The 14,731-nt window shown below is 34.5% G+C and overlaps 1 protein-coding gene and 1 pseudogene across 1 annotated transcript; both read left to right on the plus strand.

Moving 5' to 3' along the window:
• The first annotated feature begins 3,818 nt into the window (after nt 1-3,818).
• On the plus strand, nt 3,819-4,758 carry LOC129076420 (olfactory receptor 51A7-like; annotated as a pseudogene).
• Nucleotides 4,759-11,417: 6,659 nt separating this feature from the next.
• LOC129076468 (olfactory receptor 51A4-like) lies at nt 11,418-13,342 on the plus strand. The gene is given in 3 exon segments (XM_054580629.1): nt 11,418-11,531; nt 12,391-13,119; nt 13,121-13,342. Coding segments are annotated over 3 exon segments (1,065 nt in total).
• Nucleotides 13,343-14,731: the final 1,389 nt, after the last annotated feature.

A 14,731-nucleotide genomic window follows, 5' to 3' on the forward strand; every position in this document is an offset into this window, starting at 1 on the left:
GAAGTGACCAGTTATACCTGACTTAATGAGCAACATTCATAAGTATGACCTTTCAGGAAAATCCCTGGTGGCATAAATAGTTTTTCAAATTATATTCTAATTAAAGAGAGTACAGGATGATATCTTAAACTTTTATTATTCAGTTATGACTTACTGAAAAAACTAAAATTTGATAATTAACATTCACAAAATTAAATTTAAAAGAACTTTAAGTTCTGTACCTGGGTTCATATAAGTTGAATTTGAAGACATAGATGAACCTGAGTGTAAATATCTGGGTCCAAGCATAATTTCCAGACAATATTTTAGACTTGCAAGGTAGTAGACATGACGAGACCAAAGTCAGGGTCTCCAAACTTTAAAGCGGGACCCAGGTAGTATCTGGGTTACAGATGAAGCAAGCAGAACATTCTTTATGGCAAATATAAGATATGTAAAAGGTTGACTGGAAGGTAGGATAGCAGAGTAGGGCAGAAGGACCTGGAAGAAATCTGAACTAACTGATTATATAGAGAAGAAATCAATAAGGCCCTTGCAACATATGAGAGAATAAAATAAATCAAGAAAACAACAAGGTAGTATAATGAGCAATAATCTGGATTCTACTTTATAAAATACTATCAGATTTCCAGTGATCAAGAATTGGTGTGAAAGCAAACATGTTTGCTGACTTTGTGTTGATCTGCAATATATCCATGAACACTTTGGAATATTTATAATTTTTCAAAGACATGAACACACTATCTTTAATAAAATTGCTTTTATGCCAACACAAAACAGCAGGCAGGCACTTTTATACTGAGATGTATGCATTTTAATTTAAATATTCCCTTTTACTCCTTCTGTCTTTCTACTTGTAAACTAACATTGACCCTCTGGGACTGATGATTCCCTCACTCATAACCAGCAATTAGGACACAGAACTAGTGCCAGAATGAGACAATCACCCATGTGCACTGCTTCCACTTATTTATTTTTCTTTAGTTTTGCATTCTTTCAGGTTCTAGTCAACAAAGATAGTTGATGTTTATTTAACAAATAATAATTAAGAACCAAACGAGCCAGAGCCTCAAAGCAATTCAAATAAGCGTAAAATATGCCCCGCCCACAGCAAGGTCTCTAAAATTGGAAGAACAGATATCACTAAGTGAACCATGCTTCCTCTGATTGGAACCTAAAGGGGGCAGTTGGGCATGGACAAGGGAAGGTGGTAATAAATGTCCACTTGAGGCCAGGATTACACTGAGATCACTATTACAAGTGACCTGTCCCACACTTGCTCTGTTTTGTGTTCACTCTATGGGAAAATATCCACGTTATTACTTTTCCTGATGAAATTCAACAATTCCTCTTTTCTGGAGAGCAGTGTATCAGAAGCCTTTCCTTTACCATATCCTGAGGGGTATCCTACAATTTGAGTGTGAACTTTAAGGTCCCATTGAGAGTAACTGTGGAAATCATGGTTAGCACCCCAAACAATAAATACAATCAATTTAATATAAATTTTAACTGTGGTCCTGCTATAACTTTCAGATGCTTTTTACCTAGCTAGTTCATAAAACCTTAGATTGAGGCCGCTAAAAATAGGTGTTTCCTTGCTGCTCTAGTCCAGATATTCTACAGCAAAATAACAACACAATAAGCAAGAATCAAAGAGCTTAATTTAAATTATATTTAAGAAAAAGTTTTGACCTCAGGTGGTAAACACCCCATGCAATATACAGAGGATGTATCATAGAGTTGTACACTTGAAACCTGTATACTTTTATTAACTTATGTCACCCCAACACATTTAATGAAAAAATAAAAGAAAAAAAAATTTTAAAAAAAGGAGAAAAGGCAAGCTTATTTTATTTCCTCTTGTGATGACCTGTGCCTCTCCTTTAACCAGCTGATCTTTATTCTGCCTACATGTCCTCGTTGCCTTAACAGGATCTCTTTTTAAATAACCCCAGGTTAACATTCCTATGCTATAGTCCCCATTTGATACCTAAACTCATGTACCTTTGACCTTGCATGGCTGCCCAGCCATCTTAGTTACCCTCCAATTTTCATAGGGAGCAGTCAAACTAGTTTATTCTGCATCTCAGTTACACTGAGGACATATCAAATATTTTCTTATTAAAAAAGCCATTTCCACACTCTAAGTTGGAAGACTTATTGGAAGCATGGAAGGAAAATATGTAGGTATTTTAGAACGCAGTTTAATTTTACTACCTAACAGCTTGAGATATTATTGCATATCATAAAATTCATATGTTTAGTGTATAATTCAATGTTTTTAATTGTATTCATAGTGTTACCCAATTGTTACTAGTATCTTATATTACAGTATCTTAATAATCGTATAAGATATTTTATATCCATTAGCAGTCTTTCCCCATGTATCCCTTCCCCTAATCCCTGAAAACTATTAATCTACTCTCTGTCTCTATAGATTTGCAACTATTCTGGAAATTTCATACAAGTGGGATAAAGCAATATGTCATCTGTGAATGGTTTCTTTTACCTAGCCTAATGTTTTCATACAACATTTGTGTTGTAGCATATGTCCATGTTATACTCATTTTTATTAGCAAATTGTAATCCATTTTTGCAGTATACAGCAGTTTATTTCTTCATGATTTCATGGAAAATTGGGCTTTATACAAGTTTTTATAAACATATGCTTTCTTTACTCTTCAGTATATGTACCTAGGCGCATATAGTATATAGAATTCCTGAGTCATACTGCAACTCTATTGTTAAAATTTTGAAAACCAAAAATTATACATGTGTGTGTGTGTGTGTCTGTGTGTAAAATTTTGAAAATCTACCAAAATGGGTTCTAAAGTTGGTGAACCATTTCATAATCACCAGCAATGTAGGAGAGTTCAAATTTCTCCACATTCTTGCCAACAATTGTAATTGTCATTCTTTTTCATTTTAGCTATTCTATGTGCTATATCACACTTTAATTTTTACTTGCATTTTTCTAATGGCAAATGATGTTAAGGATCTTTACCTCTCATTCTATAGGTGTAATAGTCCTTCATATACTCGTCATACAAGTCCAGATATATGATTTACAAAGATGTTCATTCTGTGAGTTGTCATCACTCTTGGGATTATGTCATCTAAATCACAAAAATGATTGATCCAGTCCAATTTGCATATTTTTTCTGTTTGTGCTTTTGCTGTCCAATCTAACCCCAAGTGACAAAAATTCACCACCAATATCTACCACTAAGATATTTATTGTTTTAGCTCTTGAGCTGATCTCTATGATACATTCTGAGATCATTTTTGTACCAGGAGTGACATAGGCATCTTACTTTATTTTTGTGGATGGGAATATTCAACTGTGCTAGCCCCATCTTTTGAATGAATACTGTTTCTTAAAAGTTTATATTATTCAATAACTACAAATGCAATTGTAGTAGGTAATGTCTTTAAAAGTTTCAAATTTAAATGCACTACTATCTTTAAAAATGCTATAGGAAGTAGAGGCTGTGAAATTCACTGTTTTCTTTCTGCGTGTCAAGTCCAGGAAAAGCATTTGAATTATTTATATCTGCCTGTTGGTGATTACTTGTGCAGATTAACATATTTTCATGTTTTTTTCTCTTAGTATCTTACTTATGTGGCTCCTGGTATTGCTCTTATTTACATATTACAAAACATTGTTTTCGTTAGAAGAATTATTGTAAGAAAATGGCTGCAATCTCAAGATTCATACCAACCAGATGATTAAAGCATACGCACTTGAGCCAATCTATTTAAGCCATTGCAGGAAGTCTCTTCTGAGACCCACATCCTGATTCTATCACACTCCTGCAATGTCAGTCTTGAACATCTCTGAAGTGGAGATCTCTACCTTCTTCCTCATTGGGATCCCAGGAATGGAACATGCTCACATTTGGGTCTCCAGCCCCATTTACCTCACATACCTCACTGCCATCCTGGGGACCTGCAGCATCCTCGTTTTCATAAAAACAAAGAACTCTCTGCATGAGCCTATGTATTATCTTCTCTCCAGGTTGGCCTTTTCTGACCTCAAACTGTGCATTTCCTCGCTTCCAACCACTCTGAGAACCATCCTGTCCAATGCCACTGGAATTTCCCCCGATGCCTGCTTTGCACGCGAGTTTTTCATTCATTGATTCTCAGCTATGGAGTCATCAGTTCTTACTATCATGTCCATGGATCACTTTATAGCCATCTACCATCCTCTGAAATATGCCTCCATCTTGACCAGTGCCAGAGTCATTAAAATTGGCTTTATACTTCCTTCATAAAGTTTTGTTTGTCCTCCTTTTCCCCTTTATTCTGAAATGATTGAGATTCTGTAAGAAAAGCCTTCTATGTCACTCCTATTGTCTCCACCAGGACGTCAGGAAGCTGGCCTGTTCTGACAACAGGGTCAGTTTCATCTGTGGCCTGTTTGTGGCTCTAACAGCTATGGTAGAGTTGGTGTGCATTTCTGTGTCTTAAGTGCTGATCTTGAAAATTGTATCAAGCGAAGCCTCACAAAAAGGCCACCTCAAAGTCCTCAATGCCTGTGTCTCCCACATTAGTGCTATGCTCATTTTCTATATACTTATTATCACCTTGGCTCTCCTTACTCCCTTTGCCAAAAATGATTCACCAGTTATTGGGGTCATCGTAATGGATATCTTCCTTCTGTTTCTCCCACTAATGAACCCCATTGTACACTCTGTGAAGAGTCAGCCGATGAGGAATCGGATCCTGGTGAAATTACGTGACAAACAAGGTTGATGAAAAAATTCGGCTGTAAAAAAGCCCAGCTAAGTTGGAAATTTCTGAACAATGTGGGACTCTAAAGATGGTAATGAAAGAATAAAAAGTGCTCACATTCATACACAACATATACTCAGTAGGCCCATAAAACATCAATTTATTGGTTTAATTAAACAGCAACAACAATCTAGGTTAGATGATTTAGGACAGAGGGTAAGAGTTATTACCTTGTAACCAGATGTTAAAAAGAAAACCACAAAACCAAAATGGCATCACTCATGCTATGGTACCCCAGGTAGATTCAATACCTAATCTAATGGTACTTTAAACCTTTCCTAGAAATATAATTTTATCAACCCCTCTAGAATTTTCTGATCAAACACCAATAAGGTAACCTGGCAAGGGGGCCCTCTTCATCCCCTCACCCTCTATAGAAAGAAGAGACAATCTGCATGATAGAAGCCTTCTTATTTGCTCCCCGCTACCCCTAGAAAAAAAGAAGTCCTGGTCTAAACATCATCCTTTATCTTCTTCTGCTACTGTGTCCCTTGCCCATCCTTTTGTCTATAAAAACCTTACATTTTGTAGAAAGCCTTGGAGTGCCCTTTTGGTAACTAGGCAGGATGCTTCCAGATTCATGAATTGCTTAATAAAGTCCATTAGATTCAAGTTTACTTGTTTGAATTCTGTTTTTTCAATAAGTTGTAAATCCTTTTTCTGATTTTCCTCTCTATGCAATCAGTTATATAATAACCTTAGCCATAGCAGTAAAGTCCTATTTAAGATTAAAGAGATTTAAATGTACTATTTTAAAGAAAAATTTTAAAAAGTAAAATAACATGTTTATTTAGGAAAAGCAAATATTACTCTAATGATCTTTTCCTCATTTAGTTCCCTTTAACATATGAAACAGTATTATTTTATTGTCTACATCCTCAATGTATAAATGATTTAAGAAGCTGATATTAACTTCTGTTTTTGTCATTATCCAGCGAACTACCTGTAACATACTAGTTGTTTTTTAAAAGCTTTAAGATTATAATCAATATTAAAGATATGAATAAAATGTATGATAATAAAACCAAAGAAGCATTTAAACTGCATCTCGAAAACCCCATTTATATAGAGGTGACTTACTATACAAATTAATTACTTGGGACAGAAAAAATATATACACATATGAAAATAGTTCTTGCATTCACTTAAAAATGGAATAAAGTCGTGTGTGTGTGTGTGTGTGTGTGTGTGTGTGTGTATGGAGAGAGAGAGAGAATATACTCAGCCCTTCACTAAAAAGTTTCCTGAATGAATTTAACTCAAACTCACTCTGAAAACCACTAAGTCAGTTTTAGTATAATACACACTCCATTGCAAGTAACAACAAAACACACACTGTTGTCTTTAAAACTCAAACCATTTTTAGGTAAGATGTTGTCATAAAGGCTCACAGCTATGAAGGGAAAGGTGTAGGAACCTGACAAGCTCCACCATGCTTAGGTGCTGGAAACAGATCCTTAGCACCGCTAACTCTCATTCCCTTTGCCTCTCCTCCCTGCTTCTCTCAGTGTTCTGAATGAAGCTAACCCATGCGGTGTGGTAAATGGTCACAGGTTGGATAAATACTCGGTGGGGACACTTTTTACATCTAAACTAACAGAGAGGAGAGAACGGTTACAATCAGCTCCACTTAAAGGTCTAGGGAAAAATTGAATATAGCTTTCTTAGCATCCTAAAGCAGAACTGATCGCTATACTCAGATATAAATTTAATGTGATTGACAAAAATGGGCCTGTGTAAATCGCTACGCCACTACCTTCCTCATTGTGACCATGGTATGCAAAGGAAGCATCCGACTTTCAGAAAGGTTGAAGAAGTGGCTTTGGACAGGATTATACCCCCAAAATGTAAATAAATAAAAATAAACAAACCTAGTAGTTGTCTATTAGAGTTACCAAAAATGGCAGAATAACATTAGGGAGAAATAACACTGCAAAGACATCACTTAAGAAAAATTATTATTAAGATTAGGTATCTTAATAATCAACCAACACAGTAGTTGTAGGGCTTTTATTGGTAGTTCTTTGAGAATGCAGTACATACATCATTGGACTACATTAGTGATTACCAATGTATTTGGACAATAAAGTGAACTTTAGGGTGCTATTCTTAAGAAAGAGACAGATACCCAGGTATATGTAATCTTAACTAATAATTCCTGTACTGTATAAAAGCCATGAAAAACCCTCTTCTTGGTCTTGGCAAGGCATTGGAATCCCCATGGCGTTGGGGAGCTTTTAAGTCTGAATCATAAAGTAACATCACAGACCAATTAATCAGAATGCAAAATTATTTTTAATCGGTTCCTCTGTGGATGTATATTAAAGTTGTTTCCAAATTGTGGCTGTGAAATTCCAACAAACAGCCTTAGAGATGTTTGCTTGAATAGAACCTTAGTTTTCTAAAACAGTGATTTTTATATCACAGGTTAGGCATTTATTTACCTATAGCAGATACAAGCAATGCCAAGCTGTATTTTAGCGAATAACTTGCCAAGTATGAGAGTTCCAGTTTCTTCACATTTTCACTTGAATTTAGGTTTGTTGATCCTTTCAATATTAATCTTTCTAGTATGTATGCTATAGTATCTACTTATAATATTAATTTTAATTTTTTCTTAATTCAAACTGACAGTGCCAGTTCAAGTACACTGTGCATTTTTATGGTATTTTATTAACTAATTTGTAGGAATTCTTTATATATCCTTTGTCAGATGTGTATAATGAAAATATTTATTCTCTGTGGGTTGTTTGTATTTTCATCCACTTAAAAGTGTCTTGTTTTTTAAAGAAGATTTTCTTTATTTTTAGAGGGAGGGAGAAAAAGAGGGAGAGAAACATCAATGCGTGGGTTGTCTCTCCTGTGTGCCCTACTGGGGACCTGGCCTGCAGCCCAAGCACATGTCCTGATGGGGAATCAAAGTGGATTGGTTCTCAGGCCAGAGCTCAATCCACTGAGCCACACCAGCCAGGGCTCTTAGAAATGTCTTTTATTGAATAGAATTTCTTTCTTTTAATTAATGGTCAGTAATGAATTATTATTGTTTCAGAATTCACCTTTTTATGAGTAATTTTTCCAAGGCCATGAAGATAGAACTATAATTTTTCTTACGCAAACTTTTCATGTAATACCTTAGATTTATTATCCAACTTAAATTATTCTTTTTATGCATCTCATGATTTTTTCTTTATTTATATATACTGTTCCATTCTGAGTATCCTTCCCTCTCCCTACTGATTCATATCACTGTCATAAATCAAGTGACACCACATGTATGTGTCAATATCTAAATTCTGTTTTATTCCATTAACCTATTTGTCTGTTCTTGTGTTAATAGTAGCACACTGATTAATAAATGTAGCTTTAGAATTAATCATGAAATCTAATGGTGTAATGCATCCAACTTCTTTCTTACTTTACATTTTCTAGGTCTTTGAATTTTAATATAGACTTTATAATCAACGTGTAAATTTTCACAATAAAATCTACGAGAATTTCACGAGAAATGTGCTGAGCCAATACATTATTTTGGGAAGATTGCCATCTTAACAATATAGTCTTTTTCAGTAAATAAACATGGCATATCTATTCATTTATTTAGGTCTTGAAATTCTCTGCAATATTTTGGAGTTTTTAGTTTAGAATCTTAAAAGTTTTTTATCACATTTATTTATATATATATATATATATATATAATGTTTTGAGCCTATTTTAAAATTTAATTGCAGGTTTTTTAAATTATGCAGAATTTCAGTTTTGTATATTGTTTTTGTAATCAGCCAGCTTTTCAAATTTCACTTATGTTTAATGTTTATAGACTTTATATATAAAATTTTATCACTTGCCACTAAAGATGTTTTTACTTTATCTTTTTTGTTACACTTCCATTTCCTTTTTTGTTTTTTGTTTTTCTTTCTGTATTACTCTGCCTTGGACATCTCATACTATTTGAGCAGAATACCGATAGATATTCTTGACTTTTCCTGACATCAATGGTGAAATGTTTAATATTTTTTCATTCAAATAATGTCAGCTATTGCACTTTTTATATATTTTTTCAAATTAAGGTAGTATCTTTCTATTTCAATTTATTCAAATTGAGTAATATTTTCAAATATTTTGCCATGGAAAATTTTTTGAATTTTATCTACTGTGATTGTTATGTGGTTTTATCCCTTTTTTTTCTGTCAGTTTGAAGTGCAGTCATGATTTTTGAAATAGTATTCTTGGAATAAACTTTAGTCTTTCATGACATAGTATCCTTTTTTACATACCACTATACACTATGAGCTAATTTTTAAATGTTTGCATCTATGTTTATAAGATATATTAATCATGATGTACTCTTTCTCAATAGTGTAATATCTGATTTCGATATCCCTCATAAAACCAGTTGGGAAGTGTTCTATTTTCTGAAAGAATATTGTAATATTCATGTTGTTTATTTTTTATTTTCCAATTCAATATTATTCTATATTACTTTCAGATGTATAGCAAAGGGATTAAAAAATTGTGTGCTTTACAGAATGGCCCCCCAGACTGTTTCAAGTACTCACCTGGCCCCACACATAGTTATCATGATATTATTGACTATATTCCCTATAATTACATCTCTGTGACTATTCTGTAACAACTTATTTCTTTCTTAAATGCATATTTATTAATCCCACCACATGCCATTCAATGAGCTAGTGACTAGATTATCAAAATAAAAATAACAGATGTGCTAACTACCCTGTTGTAGCTTATTTCTATTGCAATGAAACAAGTGGAATCATTCTCCAAAGTCAAATAACAAGCCAATAACCACAAAACATCACCATCACAATTACCATGTATTTACACACACAGTAAAAATAAATGACCTAGATATATCCTGTCATCTCTTTCATGAGAAGGACCTGGAGAAACCTCAGAAATAAAGCAAGAGTGGATGTAGAAAATTTTTGACCATAACCAAGGGGACTTATTTTGGGCAGGGAGGGGATGTAAAATAATTATTATAAAGCTTAAAAAAAGTTTATTGCAGATGGTGTAAGGTTCAAGTTAAGGTTATTTTATTTATTTATTTATTTATTTTTAGTAAATGAATATCCAAATGTTTCAGTACTATTTCTTGAAAAGACTATCTTTTCTCCAATGAATTATCTTTGCCCTTTGTCAAAAATCAACTGACCACATATTTATGAATGCACACATTTCTGGATGCCCTATTCTGTTCCATTGACCTGTTGGTTTCTTTTTATACCAATACTATGCTGCCTTCATCACTGTAGCTTTACAATAAGCTTTGAAGTCAGGTAGTGTAAGTCCCTTAATTTTGCTCTTCAAAGTTGTTTGGGATATATTTGTATTCTATATAAATTTTAAAATAAACCTTTTCATTCTACCAAGAAGAAGGAGGAGGAGAAAGAGAAGAAGAAGTTTGTGTGGTTTTTAACTGGGATTTGTGGGTACTAGACTTATTGAGGGGATCAGTTTGTAGGTTATATAAATGTCTAACCACTATGCTGTACAAGTGAAAGTAATATAATATTGAACGTCAGCTGTAAATAAATGAAAGAGTTCATTGCAGAGGGTTATGATAAAACTATGTTATGCTTCCTATCTGTAACTCAATATTCGCTCCCATTGGAAGACTTTTACATATTAATGGGGGTGAATACTGTATATGCTCTATATTATTTCCCAGAATTAACTAGTAGGCTGTTAGAATGCTGAAAAGAACATAGCATTCCAGTAATCCATTCAATCTGTAACTTCCCAAATATTGACTGTCCATCCTGATTTCATGCAATATGCTTAGTGATCAGGAATGACACAGAGCTGAGTCTCCACCTTATTTCTACAGTACAGTTCCAATATAATCTTAGGCAGATTACTTGAAAAACATTTTCTTCATCAGTAAAATAAAGATATTTGTACTTAACCATTATTCATAAGATTCAAGGATTCAAGTTCATCATCCAGTAATGCATCAAATTCAATAAGTGGAACAATTTAAATTCTCAATAAACGATTGCCATCAATATATACACAATGTGGGACAGAAGAGGTTCAAGGGCTCAGTATTTGGGCTTGTGAAATATTAAGTATAAAGATTTATTATGGCAATGGATCCATAAGAAAAGGACAGATGTGGAAAGAGGAAGAATGGAGCCTTATTTAGACAAGTAGATTTTAAAGGATATTTAGTTAGTGATGTCCAGGAGTATTTAGAAGAATGAATCTAGGCTTCAGGAGTAAAGTGTAGGCTAAAAATGCATGCCACAAGGTGTCCATCCTGTATCACTTCCTTCAGTGCACAGAATCAACTCATAGCATCTGTGCTTTTATTCTGTCCAGGGCAGAGGTGTAATATCTGAGCCAAATACTCAACAGAAGTGTCAGAGCTTGTGCATAACATTTACCATGTCTCTCCCATACCTGGTTATGAAAGACCTCTCTGTAACCAAAACAGTTCCTAATTCAAGGTCTAGATACTAATTTCAGGTCTTTAACTGTCTCTGTGGATTTGCTATGTCACTACATGTTTATTTTTATTCTCAGAACAGATCTAGCCTGCTGCTATCCCCAGAGAGTTTAGTGTCCCTCTAGCAGGTGACAGCAGGAGGAAAAAGATGCAAACCCTCATATATCAGCCTTTGGTGGCAGACAAACACAATCACTTCCGGCATTTTACACTGTATCCTCCAGTCAGTCTGAAAACTGCTCTCCAAAATATACATTGTCTGGTAAGTACTCAGATATTATTATCTATTTGGCTGTTACATTACTTTTAGTTTTTGGCAATCACCCACATAGAACTTCACATTGAGCAGAAAAACACCTCCAAAAGTCATATCTTTTGAAACATTGTTCTTTTCAGTGACTATATGAATGGACTATTTACCTTTAAGGGAATTAGTCTTCAGCAGAATTCAAATTCTCTTAAGTTGTCATACTGTCCACATCAGGTTATTATTCTTCTGTCAACACCATAAAAGTGGTCACCAATTCCAGGCCAGGAGAAAATGAGACATGATCTGTCAGTAATCTCTATTGTAACTACCCTTCTTAATATATAACTAATTGTAAAATAGCGAAAATTGTTGAAGAATGTTTATATAGCCAATTTTCAAATTGCAGGGCGTAGAACTAATGAATTTGTTTTTGAGAAGACCATACATGTATGGGATTTCCAAAAGTTAGAAAGAAACTGAGTCTGAAATTCTTTTTTCTTTCTTTAAGTTCAAGCTAGAAATCATATATTCTACCCAATATCATATAGGGTATGAAAAGAAGACTGTAGGAGGACCCAAAGATGATTGACTATTGGTAGCTAAAACTTTACAGGAAAAATGAATTCAGACACATATTTGAATGTAAGATAAAAATAATTTCTCTAAGGAAAAGCATGGCCAGAAGTAATTTTTTAAAGCTTTTATATCTGAACTTTCTAGTCTAATGTGGATATGTATGATAGTCACATAAATGCTTTGCTCTGTCAGAAGTGCTGAATAAAGCTAGAAACTTCAAAAACTGCTTTTCTATCCTGTGGAATTTCCAGATATTTATATTTTGTCAGTTCAGCATCTCTCTCTTTAATTGCAGAACCCTCAATGCATCAGAACAATTATCAACACATCACATGTTGAAATCACCACTTTCCTTTTGGTTGGGATTTCAGGGCTGGAATATGCACACATCTGCATCTCTATCCCCATCTGCATCACATATGTTGTTTCTCTTCTGGGAAACTTTACCATCCTTTTCGTCATCAAGACAGAGCCCTTCTTGCTTGAGCCCATGTACTGTTTCCTGTCCATGTTGGCCCTGTCACACTTGGGTTTGTCCTTATCTTCTCTGCCTACTATGTTGAGGGTCTTCTTGTTTAATGCCCCTGGAACTTCTGCCAATAAATGCTTTGCCCAGGAACTCTTCATACATGGATTCACAGTACTGGAATCCTCAGTGCTCTTGATCATATCATTTGACTCCTTCCTAGCTATCCACAACCCTCTGAGGTATAGTTCTATTCTTACTATTGTCAGAGCTGGGCAAATAGGAATGATGTTCCTTTTCAAAAGCTTCCTCCTGGTTCTTCCCTTCCCTTTCACTTTGAGAAGTTTGAAATATTGCCAGAAGAGCCAATTATCCTATCCTTGCTGTCTTTACCAAGATGTTATGAAGCTGGCCTGCTCTGACAACAAAATTGATGCCATCTATGGCTTTTTTGGAGCACTCTCCCTTATGGTACACTTTATGCTCATTGTTGTCTCCCACATCCTGATCCTTAAGACCGTGCTGGGAATTGCATCCCAGAAGGAGCAGCTCAAGGCCCGTCAATACTTGTGTTTCGCACATCTGTGCAGGGATCATCTTCTATCTGCCCATCATCAGCCTTGCCACTGTCCACTGCTTTGGCCGGCATGTCTCTCCTCTCTTCAGTGTTCTCATGGCAAATGTTCTCTTACTTTTGCCTCCACTGATGAACCCAGTTGTGTACTGTGTAAAAACTAGGGAAATTAGAGTGAGAATCATAGCAAAATTGTGCCAGAAGTAGATATAACAGCGACATATAATAAGACTCCTGGTGGCAGGTTGTCTTAGGGAAGATTTCAAAAGTAAGTTTCAAAGGAAGATTTCAAAGGTAATATTTGACAGGAAAACACATCAATATAATTTTTGTCATTATTATGAGATTTATTTCATTCACAATACTGGGCACAGATATAGATAGAAATGGTAACATAAAGTACATATCTTGAGTTCTCTCCATTAAGGGATATAGGGAAAAAGTCAGTTGTTAGGATAATAATAGATGTTTTATGATATATCTATGATAAGAGCAAAAAATCATAACATATATTCTCCTAGCAGAAGTGGCTTCCTCATCCCTCATGTGAAATCAATCTATATATTTCACCTTCTACCTTTATTCAGTCATCCTAGTATAAAGACTGGGGCAAAACTAGGTTTACAGCTGTGCATATGTAAAACACATAGCTTATTCTTGTATTATTATTTATTAGTTATTGTATTACCTTTCATACTGACTGTAAACCTACTTTTACCTCACCCTGTATGTCATCAGAATTTCTCTAGTGAAATATTGCAATCACCTCCTAAGTTTCTAAACATCTACTCTTGCTACTTTCTAATTTTGCAAGACAAGAGTTATGCCTTTAAAATGAAAATTAGATGATATGATGTCTCTTGTATATATGAACTCTTTCTTTTTTGAGAATAGAATTAAAGCAATGAAGTACATACTATAAGATCACATATTGTTTGGATATTCTCTACATCTTCAACATAAGTAATCATTCAATTCTAGCCCCTTTGATCTTCGTATTTTTGTAGAATTTACATAGCTCTTTGCTTTCTGTGAGCTTTCACATGTGACCTCTTTTCCTATGACTCCTTTTCGTACTCATTTTTATTCATTGTTTTAAGTTTTGACTTAATTTCACTGTGGAATACAACCCTAAATCCTCAGTTCCAATTATGACCCTCTTTTTAAAAATTTAATCTTTATTGTATTTTTTCCATTACCATTTAGCCTCCTTATGCTCCTCTCCCCCCAGCAATCACCACACTGTTGTCCATGTCCATGAGTCCTTTTTTCTTTTTGCTCAGCTCCTCCACCCCCTAAACTCCCCCTCCCCACTAGCTGTCTACCTGTTTTCCGTCTATGAGGCTGTCCCCATTTTCCTTGTTAGATTTATTGGATTCCACATACAAGTGAAATATTTTACTTGTATTTCTCTGACTGGTTTATATCATTTAGCATAATGTTCTCCAGGTCCTTCTTTTAAAAATCTCTTTTATAGCTAGTTTATCTTTTTTTCTTTTCTATGTTTATTATTATTTGAAATCACAGATACTATTTATTTTCCTTTTACTTTCTGAACAAGATGTATAATCAAAGAAGGGTAAATTATATCTATTT

This window comes from Pteronotus mesoamericanus, unplaced genomic scaffold, assembly GCF_021234165.1.
Source record: "Pteronotus mesoamericanus isolate MK-2021 breed Mesoamerican mustached bat unplaced genomic scaffold, CSHL_Meso_final contig_591, whole genome shotgun sequence".
Classification (NCBI taxonomy): Eukaryota; Metazoa; Chordata; class Mammalia; order Chiroptera; family Mormoopidae; genus Pteronotus; species Pteronotus mesoamericanus.